The sequence below is a fragment of the Drosophila hydei genome, unplaced genomic scaffold (assembly GCF_003285905.1).
Source record: "Drosophila hydei strain 15085-1641.00,03,60 unplaced genomic scaffold, DhydRS2 tig00000063-arrow-pilon, whole genome shotgun sequence".
Taxonomy (NCBI): domain Eukaryota; kingdom Metazoa; phylum Arthropoda; class Insecta; order Diptera; family Drosophilidae; genus Drosophila; species Drosophila hydei.
Genome location: NW_022045657.1, coordinates 1,525,172 through 1,539,068, shown reverse-complemented (window position 1 = coordinate 1,539,068; position 13,897 = coordinate 1,525,172). Strand labels below are relative to the sequence as shown.

General features: G+C 40.9%; 1 protein-coding gene across 1 annotated transcript; it reads left to right on the top strand.

Moving 5' to 3' along the window:
- The first annotated feature begins 729 nt into the window (after nucleotides 1-729).
- LOC111592393 lies at nucleotides 730-2,137 on the top strand. Its single transcript, XM_023304569.2, has 2 exons — nucleotides 730-736; nucleotides 796-2,137. Exons 1-2 carry the CDS (start codon nucleotides 730-732, stop codon nucleotides 2,115-2,117), a joined length of 1,329 nt encoding a protein of 442 aa, XP_023160337.2. The 3' UTR covers nucleotides 2,118-2,137.
- Nucleotides 2,138-13,897: the final 11,760 nt, after the last annotated feature.

Genomic DNA, 13,897 nt, shown 5'->3' with positions numbered 1-13,897 from the left:
GATCATTCTCTAAGTAAAAACTTTGAAACTGGCCTGGAACTTGTAGGTCAAGACTGGGCGCCAATAAAGTCAATTGCTGACCTTTACAACAAACTTGCACAGTCAGAAGGTTCTTTATGCTTGTATAGAAGTGCCTTTCATATGTGGGGAAATAATTAGCTAACTAGCTGAGAGGCAGCTGCTTTTAACTAAATGGATATGCTTTAGATGTAGACAATAGTTTTTAGGACTAATTTGCTACAATTTAACAATTTTCTCAATTATTTCGACAATTGAGAATGAGCAAATGCAAAGTTATAAGAGTTAACAGAAGACTCCCTTAAGGCACAAACCCATTTATTAATTTTAGCTTTGACCCAAAGAGAGCCAATAATAATAGCATAATGTATTTGAGCTTCTGTAAACATTAGTTTCATGTATTTATTTATATATTAACAAGATAAAGTTGTTCAATCATATTTGAGTGTGTTAATAATTTATTAATATTTACTAATAAACTGCTAACACATTTAACATAAAGAAAATCTATTGAAGACTATTTACAATACTACTAATACTCATACATATACATAGGTATGAATGTATAAAACATTCTTCAATAAATCGCTTCGATAAACGATAGCAACTTCTCGTGGCAGAGCTTTTTTGGCACGAGTTGGCAGCTCTGTTGGAAAGCAACATAAGTGGAGGAATTTTCAATCAAGGATATTGCAATTGAGTTCTCTAAGAATGTCTAGTAAGTGAGGGAAAGTAGATTTAGTTATCATAACTCATTGCTCTCAATCGAATCAACAGAAACGTTCGTCAGCTCTGCGAAAGCTGTTGTCGTTGATGCGACTGAGTTGGAGAAGCCAACTCTTAGCCAGACTTATGCCACATTGCGCATCTGTCTGAGATATGGAGAGAGCAGTGCGAACATCTTCAATCGATTGATCAAAGTGCTGGAGACAACGGATTTCATACACATTCTGAGTATGATGCCCGACGAGGAACTGGAGCGTTTGATGCCCATGTTGGCGCAGCGTTTGACTCGTCTGCGTTTGGAGATGGCTGAGATACCGTTACTGTACAGCATCAGTCGTAAGATGGGCGTGGCGGAGCTACAGCAGGTACGCATCTGCGATGTAGCGCAAAGCAAGATGAAGCTAAATGGCAGCACCTCCATGTGTCATTTGCACCTTTTAGGCCAGCTGCTGCCGCGTCTGGACATGCTCAATGTTCATGCGGCTGTTGTGGCATCCTTTCCAAACAATTTCCGAAATCTGCGAGCGCTGCTGTTGCGCCAGGGAACATCACAGCTGGTGCTGGATGAAATCTGCGCTCATTGTCCGCAGCTCCAGCGGCTGTTTCTGCGGAACGAGTCGTCCGAGCTGCTGGATGCAAGTAATATTTTGAAATGTTCCCAGTTGAAGGAGCTCCAGCTGCCACTGATGCTGCGCTCGCCACTGGCCGTGTGCCACTTGACACACCTCGAGCATTTGTCGCTGCAGCGTCTGCAGCTCTGGCCGGGTCTGGACTGGCTGCCGATTGTCCGGGAGATTATCACTGCCAAGCGCTACGAGCTGCGCTCTCTAAGATTCGATGGCAGCTGGCTGGTTACACCGCTGGATCTGTCGCTGTTGCAGCTGAAACATTGTTGGGCGCTGCAGGAGGTGCTGCTGAGCAACTGCAAGCTGGCGGAACACACGACGCAGCCGGAGCTGCCACTCAGCTGTCATCGATTCGGCCTGCGCGGTTGCAAGCTAAGCTGGCCGCTGCGCTACCTCAAAAGCAATGCGCAGCTGCAGTTGCTCGACTTCTTTGACTGCCAGCTTGCTGCTGGTGGATATCAACTGTTACAGCACCTGCTCAAGCAACGCCAATGCCTGCCTGCCGTAATGCCGCTCCAGCTGCGCTTTAGCAACTCGACACCACTGCGCGCGGAGCTAACTAGCTGGCCGGCCAGCAGGCGACAGCACAACGAAGCCTGGCTGAAGGTGATGGAGGTGGACGACGATGTGCCCACCTGGAAGCAGCCGATCGGCACGATTAGCATGACATTTGGCAAGCCAATTAACTATACGCCCGATCTGGATCTTCGCAGCTCTACCCAGGCTCCAGTCCCAGCGACTCGCTAAGAGAATTTCAGATTTTTCAGCTAGCTTCGTCCACCTACAGTTAATTATCTATGTTTAATTTTTTTTTTAATTGTTAGGGATAAAGAACAACGTCTATTAAACATTATATTTGTATATTTAAGCAAATCTAAATAACTATTTATTCGGTGGAGTTACAGTGTTTGAAATAATACAGTTCATGACTACGTTTCTTTAAGGAAGTTCAATCTCAAACGTTCCTCTCCATTAGCATGCAAATCAGTTTAAGTTTTCTTCCATAAAAAACTAAAGAAATCGTTAAGTGAAATTTTCTATGTAATTGCGAGGAATTCCATTATAGGCCTTTCCACTGCCCCGGCGAATGTAATGCTGTTTGTTGTTCAGTGGTCGAAGCACACGCGTGAAATGCCACACCCTTTGGGGCAAATAAGACAATCGAAATTCGATAATATTGAACGAGAGGAGCGAAATGCCAGGCCGCTGGCAACGAAGGATTGGGTCAACAAAAAAGTCACACAAAACCCGGCGAAATCAACTCGGAGTGCTTTCAGCTTTTGAAATTCGATGACAGACTAGATGGGACAAGGCACAATCATATATATACATATATATATGTATATATCTAAAAGAAAATTGCGCAAAAAAGGCAAATAAAAAACAATGAAAATGCCCCGAATGCATGCTAAATAGAGGATTTAGGTAAATGGATTTCTAGGCATTTTCGCATTTGCTCGGGAAATTGAATATAAAGTGTGTGTCGGTGTGTGTGTCCCTTTTGTCTTCTGCGAGGACTATGTGTGTGCTTTTATTGGTGTTTATCTATACACATATATGTGTGTGCGTGTGTGTGTGTGCTGGCGACCAACGTTAATAGCCAAAAGTTTAGGCAAAGATTTCGTTTTATTATGTGGAAATTTATTAAAGCCTTTGGGCCAGGACGAGGGATTTTAATCGCTTTGCGTTTTGCTAACGCCACTTATGCCCATTGCCAGTTTCGTTGTTGTGAAGGGCTGAACGTTGAGTGTTGTTTGTTGTGTTGCTACTGTTGCTTCTGTTGCTATGCTGGCATCAGTGCCCAACATCCTTAAGCCCTGGAAATGGAATAATTGGATATTCTTGTTACTTATTTTTGTAACTGCTGCTGTTGCTCGATTCTCGGAAGCAGCCCCGACAGCACCGGCTGCGGGTCCGGCTGCTGACGATGACGTTGATGTTGATGTTGATGTTGTTAGCTTTTCAAAATGCTTTAAGTACGTTTAATGGCTTGCTAAGCTGCCTTTTGCAGCAACTACAAAGAAAGCTGCAATGTGTCGGGCGCAACAAGAAGTGCAAATAAACAAAGAACACAAAAATAAACAAACGAACGCACTCTTAATAATTAATCAATATGACTGCTGCATCCAAAAAAGGTAACGTTTCCCTTTTCATAAGTATATTATATAATTGTTTTTATCGCACAAATATTGTGATTTATATAAGCAAAGTGGCTTGATTCACTCTGGTTGTTTTTATTGGTTTTTTTTTAGCTACATTTGGGGAGAATAACTTTCCTTTGATGAACAAAAAATATATTATTTTAATATAACATATAATGTAATATATAATAAAATAATAGTATATCAAAATAATATAAAATTGTTTAAAATTTTAATCTATATTTTATTATAAATGACATCAATATCAGTGACAATTCAATCAACTAGTCAATCAGTTCCGATTGATGTATAGCTTAGGGTAGGTAAAACAAAATAGTTTAAAACTTGCTGATTGCTGTTTGTATAGCCCTCTAACTGACCAGTTTTAGTGCACTAAGCATATCCTCGAGAGAGAAAGGAGAAAAAGCAGAGGCAGAATGAGTGGGAAAGAGAGCTAAAATTGAGACAGTTGAGGACAACAAGCAACAAATTTTAGACAGTTTTCTTTTATTCACTTTCCTTGGCTTCCTTGTTTAGCTGTTCTAGCTTCCGTCCGTGCTGCTGGCATTTCTTATTTTCTCATTTTCTCATTTTTCATTTTGCTTGTTCACATTTTTTTTTAACATGCGCTTTTGCAGTTAACCCAATGTTCCTTTGTCCACTGCAGCGAGCCAACATTGTTGGTGACAGTTTCCATTGGGAATTAGCGCGGTCTGTAATAAGGATCGTCATCGCCCCCATAATCATTGGCCAGTGTAAACCTGCACTTAGTGTGGTCATTTCGCTTGCAGTCGGCCCCCAAGAGTAGAAGAGAAGGCGAACAGTAGCCGCGAGTGGCACGCCTTCATGCACGGCACATCCAGCAGTCAGCGAGGGACAGGGCGTGGGCGGATGGGAGGGCCAGATGTGTACCACTAGCTGAAATACTCTGGGGCGCAAACGGTAGCGCGCTTTGTGCGGCTTCCGCCTCGTCAGTTAATACCCAAATGGATGTTTAGTGTAAGTCGTCGTCATTGTCGCTCCTCTGAGTCCTGGTTCTCCTTTGGTGTGGACATCGCTGCTGCTCGGCTGCTGTATTCTCATTTTCTCACATCCTCTTTGCTTTAGCCGGCTTTTGTGGCCCCGATTCCGGGTCTGGGTGCGGCAACGCAATTACGTAGCCTGTTATTGTTGACGGAGTCCAAGTTGTTGCTCATTTCTGTATCTGCTTAAAACTTAATGACACTTTTAGTTAATTATCGCGGTGGATTTGCAAAATTAAGCGATTTGGGTTTAATTACCAGGGATTACTCTACTCAACCGAGCTCTTTTTCCTTTTTTTATTGGGGTTTCCTCTTTGTGTCTTATTTTCGCGCGGACCGCTGCAGCAATTGGCAGGTTGCGGTTAACAAATCAGATTCCAGAATAAGTACACCAAGTGGTGCTTAAGGCAAAGTAAGTGGAGAATTAATGCTTTTTAAAACGTTTTCCCCATCTTTAAAGGAACTCGAAAATGACAGCTTTTGATGAGTTTGGGTTCACATAATATTCAGTAGCCCTTAGTCTTTTATTATTTGAACATAATTTTGTGGCATTTTGAAATATACTTGCTTAGAGTGTTTGTTAATGTTGCCTACTTAATTAAATAATGATGCTACTTAATTGCAAATTTGCAGCTCGGAAAGTTATTTAGATTTGCCAACAAGTTCCCTAGTTTGTCCTACGATTTGATCTAAAATTCTTTGATTTGGTTTCTTTAGCAGCTACAAACTCAAAATGCTGCTTATGATAAGAAATGGATTGCATTGTCTTGTCGGCTTGATTGTAAAACATTTATAGCACATTTAATGGCCGCTTTCCTATTAGCCTACTTCAAAGGAACACTCTCGCTGGCAGAGCGAACTTTCAATTTAAAGTTGAGACAAGTTTTCAAAATTAGAAAATATTAACAGCGGCTGTATGTGTGCCGGCAATTAGCCTCCAATTAATTTAGAATTTTAAGTAAGCTGCATGAAGTTTGCGTCTGCGAGAATAAATTTTCGATAGTTTTTGCTTTTTATATTAATATTAATGTTCAGTTGGAGCTCAGGTGCCTTTAATATGTTACCTTTAGCCAGGAGAGAGCCAGACTCTTAGACTTACGTTTGCAAATAATTTGTGCGTTGAACTAAGCGGAAAACCGAAACTCAGCCACACAAAAAGTTTTTAGACAACAGTTTTCAAAGTTTTACAAGTGGTGCAGAAAAACACAGAATGCAAGCAAAGCGTTGTGGTGAGCTGCAGAGCTGTATAGGGGATTGGGCTGCAAAGGCGAATGTCGATGGAGCCGTGAGATGAGGCTGGCTGCAGAAGCGGTAACCTGTATTTGCCCACTTAGACAGGGAAGGAGTTAAAATTTATTGGTATTTCGGCTAAAATCTCGCAAAGTATAAACCACTTAGGTGCAACGCCTCGGGGCGGCCAGCAGCAGGGGCGTGGCCATGGCAAACACTTGCGTATTTTGTCTTGGCTGCACTTTTCCATATATTTTTTTTATTATTTTCTATTTGGTTTGCCCTCAATTGTTGTTGTTGCACTTTTAAGGCATAAATCAGCCATGAGCAGCGCCAAATGCCAAAACTAAACCTCCTAGCACACACACATTCTTTACACAAACATACTCGGCATACAGCGACTAACGTGTGTGCGTGTTTCGTTTTAAAATCAGCAGAAGGTAAAGCCATAGCAACACCACCACAACAACAACAAAAAATGGCCCATATTACTTGCTGCAACAATTGCAAGTATTGTGAACCTTGCTATATGCCCTGCTCTCCTCTCCCTGCCTCTGTTGCAGCCTGCTTGGCGCGCATAAAGTTTTATTCTGCAGCAAAGTTTGTTTATATTTTATTATATTTTTCACACGGCATTGGCTTTTAAACGTTTTCTGATTGTAAAAAAAAGATTGCATCGCAGCTCAGATACCCTGTAGACCAAGGCTTGATTTAAGCATGTGATCTGTAACAGATAAAACGGACTTATATTAAGTATACGTCTTGTATGTAGAGAGATAGTCTCGTTAAAAGTTTTTCTAATAATACCAACATGTTGACTATGTTAAAAGTGAATTTATATATATCTATATAAATTGGTCTTAGCAATTTATTTACCCAATTATTCAAGCCCTTAATATTTATTTTTGGAGTCTATATGACGCGGCTTACTTCACTTTGATAAGACCCAGCTTCAATTCATAGGGTAGAACCCTTATTGGACTTCATTGGCTTGAAAGCCCTTCAGGATTCTGTATGGCAAAAAAAGAAGGAAAAAAAGATTTCATTTAATTTCCGTGGTCATCCACATGAAGTAGTCTGCCTCGCATTTCGAGTGCAAAAGAGGCGTAAAAAAAAGAATGGAAAATAAGAATCAAAAAGAAAATGGAACCTGCAAAAGGGGCACGTGGCAAGTGGCAAGTGGCAGCCTATTAGCGAGTGGCTACAACTCGAGCCGGAATTTGCATGCAAAAAGATATTATTTGTTAAGTTGCTGTCAGTGCCTTAAAAGTCCTTTCGCTGTGCGGCATTATAACTTATATGAAAAAAGAGAGAGAGGGAGAGAGAGAGAGTGTTTAAGGCAGTTGATGTGAATAGCTGATGAAGATAAGTTTTTGATAATCAAATTATACCCAATGAGAAGTTATTATTCTTCTTAAGCATAAGTAAAGGAGATGACCATATAAAAGCAATTACATAATGTATTACACTACTTTTATTACTTCCAGCGAAATAATGGAAACGAGTCAGTCTCCAATAGCTTTTGACATTTTCTTCGTCACACATTTCTGTGGAATCAAAACTTCTGTGTCTTTATTACATTTTCTGGTCAGGTTTTAAGTTCGAACCTTAAATTAGCATTTTAATTAAGTCAACTGCAGGCTTCAATACCATTGGGTTCTGCAGCATCATGTTGCAAGTTCTGCACGTGAACAGACCGGAAATTACATAGGTCTTCAAGGTTTTTTTCTTTTTTGATTTCGGCTTTGACATAGCTTTCAGAATTTGTAGCTTAGTGTACACTGGTCAGCTCAAATGCCGGCGACAGATTCCTCTGAGGCTTCAGCTTCTTTACTCAATGGACATCCGGTGATGATTTAATAATTTAATTCTTAGCTCTCTTCTCAGTTTTTGGTGCTCGGTGCTGGGCGCTCGGAGCTGGGCGCTTGGTTGGCTTGGACTGTGACATCCGCGTCAGCCTTAGCCCGACTGTTTGGTCAAACGCACGCGACTGGGGATAGTGCGTCGCCGGTGTCCTTTTTGGCTGGGTGGTACAGCTCAGTGGCTGGTGTCAGCATTGAAATCCAGCGAAGCAGAAACTTGGCAAAGCAGCCGGATACGTGGGTAGCCGGGCCGTGCCCCCAAGGAACAGGCAGCCTCACAGGCTGCAGCTGAGTCTTCTGCTCTAAGTAGATGCCTTCAAGTTAAAGTTGGCGGAAATTGTCTGTTGTGGCGATATCCTGCTGCGTTTTACAGTCGCGTTATGAACTCCCGGTCGCTCCCTCTTCCATCTGTGCGAGGCGGCTACAGCCAGAGCTGTTAGTGGACGCAGATGGATTAATGACAGCAACGTCTGTAACACACTTTTGGCCCGCAACCCGCAAAATCAGCTGGCAACTGTCTCAATTTAGCTTTGGCACATTCTCCATCCTCTCACCCTCTCACCCGCGTCATTATTATTATCAACTTTTTCTGCTTATTTTTGGTGTCTCTGTTCGTCTTTGTTTTGCGCTCTGGAAGAACTTTTAATTAATTTTTCATATTTTATGCAGCAGTTCACCTGTCCTGGGTCACCTTTGCTGTGGTTAGGGCCAGCAGCGCAGCTGCACGCTTCCAGTATTGCAAAACTTCATAATGTGCAGCTAATTTGAAGAGATTGTGTTGGCTTTATATAACGTTTATGAGAGAACTATATGTGGGACGCCTTTATTTAAGTATTTTAAATATATAGAGGAAAATAATATGCAATGTTTGTGTTCGACTTTCTTTTTTATTGCGTGAAATATCACATCTTTTCTTGCAGACACTTTGCTAAGAAATTAATAATTTACGAGCGCAATTAGAAAGCAGCTCAACCAGCTCATTTTAACGAAGACTTTTGTAGGGCCTTAAAGAAAATTTTCATTCATATCTACAGCTTTTATGCAGTAAAGAATGTATTTGGGAATTTGCGATAAGTACTCCGCTGACACCTATTTATACATAGATATGTATGTATCCATTTGTGCTGCAAATGCAACTGGTACACTAATGAATATTTATAATGTAGTGCCGCACTTCGCTAGAAAGCGCTCCAGTTCCTCACTCCGGTCAAAGGAACTCGGTTTAATTTATTCGTTCGCACGACTTTCATTTGTTTCACTTTCAGCATGGAATTTTTAAGCGTAGAAAATTTGCAGGGAGTCGACATTCAAAGACATATACACACTATTGTTAGAGCGCTCTTACATACATCCATACACCCTCACACACTCACACGCACACTCGCGTTGGCACAACAATCAACTGGCAAGGAGACAAGGAAACGAGGAAACAGAGTGGAAACAACACAATATTACTACTTCAATAATTTTGGGCATTTGCCAAAAAGACAGACAACGGCAGTTGACATGTTCAGAAAACTGAAGCTTAGTCAAGATTTTTCAAGAATTTTCCAACAGCTATATTTCAATTTTTTCGCTTTTCCATTTGCCATTTGCCATTTTCCATTTTCCATTTTCCTTTTGCATTTCAAGTTTGATATGTGAAGAGCTTTCCTCAGTTATTATGAGCAGCAGCACATTTGCTCTTTCGTGCATGTTTGTCGTTCGTTCGTAATTGCGTGTGTGTGAGTAGCTGTGAGCACCGATTGGCAGCTGTTGCTGCTCCAAAAAGTATGCAACAAATTTGCAATCGAATCACTTGGCTCGAATTAATTTAAGGAAATATTTTATTTTGCTTCGTTTGATATGCAGATTTCTTTACATTCACATTTACATTTACTTAAAGTGCATAAAACGACGCTTAGCTTAATTAAGTTCCATTGTCAATAAAAATATTAAATCTGGAATCTCACTCAGCGATTATTTCCTTTTTGCCTCGTCAATAGAAATTTTTTTGATTTCTATTTGTATTTTCCTAGAATGCAATTAAAAGGGATTAAAATCTATGCTCGTAAATATATATATATAGATATATACAAATGTTCTTATATTTTCTCTCTCTGTTTTGTTCTTTATGTTATATGATTTAGTTTAAACGAGCTGTTCTTGTATCAATTTGTGGACTTCACAATTCCCAACTCACAATTTAATTAAAATTTAATTCCCAATAAAGAATTGTACGTTTCGGTTTGTGTGTTTTTAATTTAATTAAATATTGTTTAAGAACATTTGGGTCTTAAAATTCAATTTCAAATGCTGCGTTGAGAGCTTAAGAGCTGTTGTAAACATTGACTTGTATTTGTTAACAGCTTATAGATTGTCATGCAGATGTATTGCTTTTTACTAATTGATAGCTGCATCATAAATTCAGAACTTGCTCACATATTTATAATCCCTCTTTGAAAATAATCGAAGTTTAATTTTATCTAATTTAAGCCTAATTCGTCGCAACAAATAAATGTCCTTTTTTATCAGAGTTGATCTGCTTTTTCCATGTATTACGTAAGCTTTCAGCTTATATATTATAAATAAAATTTATAACTCAACTAGGAGTTCCGTTTCAGTCGGGTCGAGAGCTGCTTTCACATTTAACTTTCAATTTCAGTTGGTGTCATCTGTACGTAAGCATGACCTAAATAACTGTTTATCTTTATAATGATTGTCAGGCCGCAATGTGCTTGCCAGCACAAGATTCTGGTCTCGGCGCTGGGGAGCCGTTGAGCTGAAATTGTTGTGATTTCTGGCGCGGTTATTGTTAAGTGCTGAATAAATAAATGTAAATTTTTCAAGATTATAAATCGTATGCAGTTGTAAACAGTTTGCAGACAAGGAAAAGCAGCTGTAGCGGGAAATTGAGAGAGGGAAGAGGGCAAACAGAGAGACAAGCTGGGCAGCTGGCAGCGGAAAGTTGGGAGCCGGTGGCTGGGATGTGCATAAAATTGCATACGGAAAACTGTGGGACCACAATTTCTGGGACAACAGCATCGATGTCGATGGTGGCTCTGTGCGGAGGCGCTACCATGTGCAGCCTTCGAGGACATTTCGGTTGCGAGGCACGTTTTAAAGGCTTGATTTATGCGCACTAACTTGGATTTTACAGCGCGCCCGGCACTCGTTTCATCTGGCTCCGGCTTTGGCTCCAGCAACCACGCCGTCTCTTATGCTCGTCTGCCATGATTTTGTTATTTTTTCCCTCCTATTTTTGGAGTTCAGCTGCTCGCCGGCGTTTGCAGTAGAGCTGTCAGTGTCGTATGGAAAGGATTATTTAGCGTCAGCAGCGGCTTGCAAGCGTCTCAGCGATAAGAGCGCAGGACTAACGACAATGGAGGCGATGCGTCGGAGGTCTGCGACCGCTGATGACGACGAAAAGCGTTCCGATCAGCGGCGAAGCTTGCCAGGCTTGCTGGTGGAGAGCAGCTGAAGGGGAGTTGAAGAGGAGTGGGTGTACGGTAAAGCCAGGCAGCGCGGAAGCTGTGTGTCAGCTGTGCAGCTTCCACCAAAATATCAGCCACTTTAGCCGCAGATAAAGCTGTCGTCCTTTGTAGTGTGCCAGCGTATGCGTGTGCTCGTGTGTCTGTAGAGGACATAGCTGTGTAGCCAGGGAAAGTTGACACTATCATAAAGTGCGCCTCGGCAAACCAAAATACAGCAAGATTTGGGAGTCATTGCGTGGCTTTTATACATTCGTAATTACTTAATGTGCTTCCACTTATTGCAATTGCCATGGGACGTGGCACAACAATTAGAGAAATTAAGTCTTCGATTGTGCTTAGAACAAGTGATGTTAAGCGAGATTGAATTAGGAAAAACTTTCAACTATTTATTTATCTATAGACAACAAATCAAAGTATCAACTTCTATATAAACAGACCTTGACTGCTAAAATAGTCATAATTGAACACAAACTTGGTAAAGAATTTATTTCAGGTGTGATACACATAGTTTTTATTACGCCGCTGCTAAATTTAACTAGTTAAGAAATATATACAAAAAAAATAATAATAAAAGCAAAAAAACATTAGTATTAAAATGTTTATTTACAGTCAGAGTTCGCGCTTCGCAATTCATTGAAAGTCAAGCATATGAAAATAAAAGTCCGACAACAGGAGCTCGAGTGATGTTGAGGCCAATAGTTCACCGTGTATAACAGTGCCAGCTGTTGGAATATATATACGGACTGAAATAATGCTTGACTTGCGATCGAAGTTGAAACAAATATTTGCATCTGTCATTACAAGGTCCAATGGCCGATGGTCGCGAATTGCGAGTGGGGGTTTTTGTGGGCTTTATGAAATCATAAAAGTAATTAATTGATGTGTGTATGTGTGCGTGCAGAGCGTAATTGCCGGACCGGACAAATGTGCCGTGTACGGTTATACACAATTTCTGAAATTTTTCAGCTTTTGCTGTTGACCAAAGAGCCCCCGAGTCGCCTGCCCGCTGCGCGGCGCAACCATAATGAAACTTAACAATTACATGCTGCAAGGCCTGAATTAAATTCTGAGTTGTGGCCGGTTTTATTGCAGATGATAATTGCTATGTAATGACATTGGCCATATCGATTGGCCGCTTTGCAGGTTCTCAATGGTGCAGTTCGGTGCGGTTCGGTTCAGTTCTGTTGTCTTCCCCGCCAGCTGGCCGCATGACTACGCTTTTCACTCTTCCGTATACGTTACGCATTTTAATTATCCCATTGAGCGTCGCATTGGCATATTGAATTGTATTCGTCGCGATATTGCAAACAAATCTCTGAGTCATTAAAGAAACTGCAAGACCTCAAAGGAAAATGAAAAGTTAAGCTTAATCGAAGTATATGCAAATGATGAAAACCAATTGTTCAAATTACGTATGTTTTTCTTTAATGTATGTGTGTTAAGAAATAATGAACGTTTATATGGAATCAGGCAAAGGTGGTTGAAGAGTACACAATGGAAGCTATAGCAGCTGAGCTCATTTACCCTTAGGTTTCATATAAAAATTATAAATGACAAGTCTGAAAAACGCTTTCATATTAAAATTGAATAGGAAAATCCGTTGCAATACTAATTTCATAAACTTTAAAAAGAACTTTAAAAATATAAATGACCGAATATATGACAATAAATTGAGGGAGTTTAATGGAGAACTTTAAGTCCTTTCTGTTATTCATAAACAAAAGCTGACTAGTTTCCCGCAGAGCCTGTTGGGCCACACCATGCGACAAGTGCCATTAAAATATGTATATTCTACTTATATGCAGTCACTTATGTGCATATTGCATGAAATGTTTTCACAAAACAAGAGCGAAAACAAAGCCCTCTTCTGTGGTGTTTTATATGTTATTGTTATAATGTACTCGTGTGTCTCATATTACGCATTGTAGATAAACAATAATTACGCACATTTAAGCATACGTAAATTAACTTTGATATGGGTGAGTGTGGTGTGGTGTGGTGTCCATGGAAGCATCAGCAGCATTTGAATGCGTGTGCTCATATCATAGCTGGTGTGGGCATGTAGACTGGGTGGGGGTCGTTACAGATTTATCGCAACGAAATGTAGGTGCACACGATTTATGCACAGTTTGCTGAGAGCGACAACAGTAACGATGCCAACAAATCACTGCACAAAACAACAACAATGAAGATTATATGGCATTGCCATCAAGAAGCGCAACAGCATCAGCAACAACGACAACAACAACAGCAACAACAACAACTGTTGGCCACTGGCAATGGCAACAATGTCGAACAGGGACTCAACGGGTGCGTCTGTGTGTTTGCTGATTGCCCGACCATAATGTGCGGCAGCCCCAAAGGGCAGCCAGGCCTCTGACTGCTCCAATTCCCACAGCCACTCTGCCAACTCCACTCTGCCGCCTGCACCACGTGCTGCATGAATGTAGCGTATCACTTAATGTGTGGTCAGCTTCAAGCGGAAACGGAAACGCCCCACAAATCGTGGCCTAATGATCAGCTTTCATTTAATTAATTGTTGATAACAGTTTCATGCGGCACCACCAAGCCGCAGCCCAAGCCCAGCACCACCTGCCATGCGGAAATGCGTCACAGGCTGTGCCCAGCAGCTTGTTAGCCAAAATTCAATCTCCATGATAAAGTGTCTGTGGTCTGGGCTCCTAATCATATTGCAATTACCTATGAGATAAACCACATTTCATATTCACTTAACACATTATATACACAGATTGCAAATATATAGATGGAAATGTTAAGCATATAGTTTTTCTTATATAT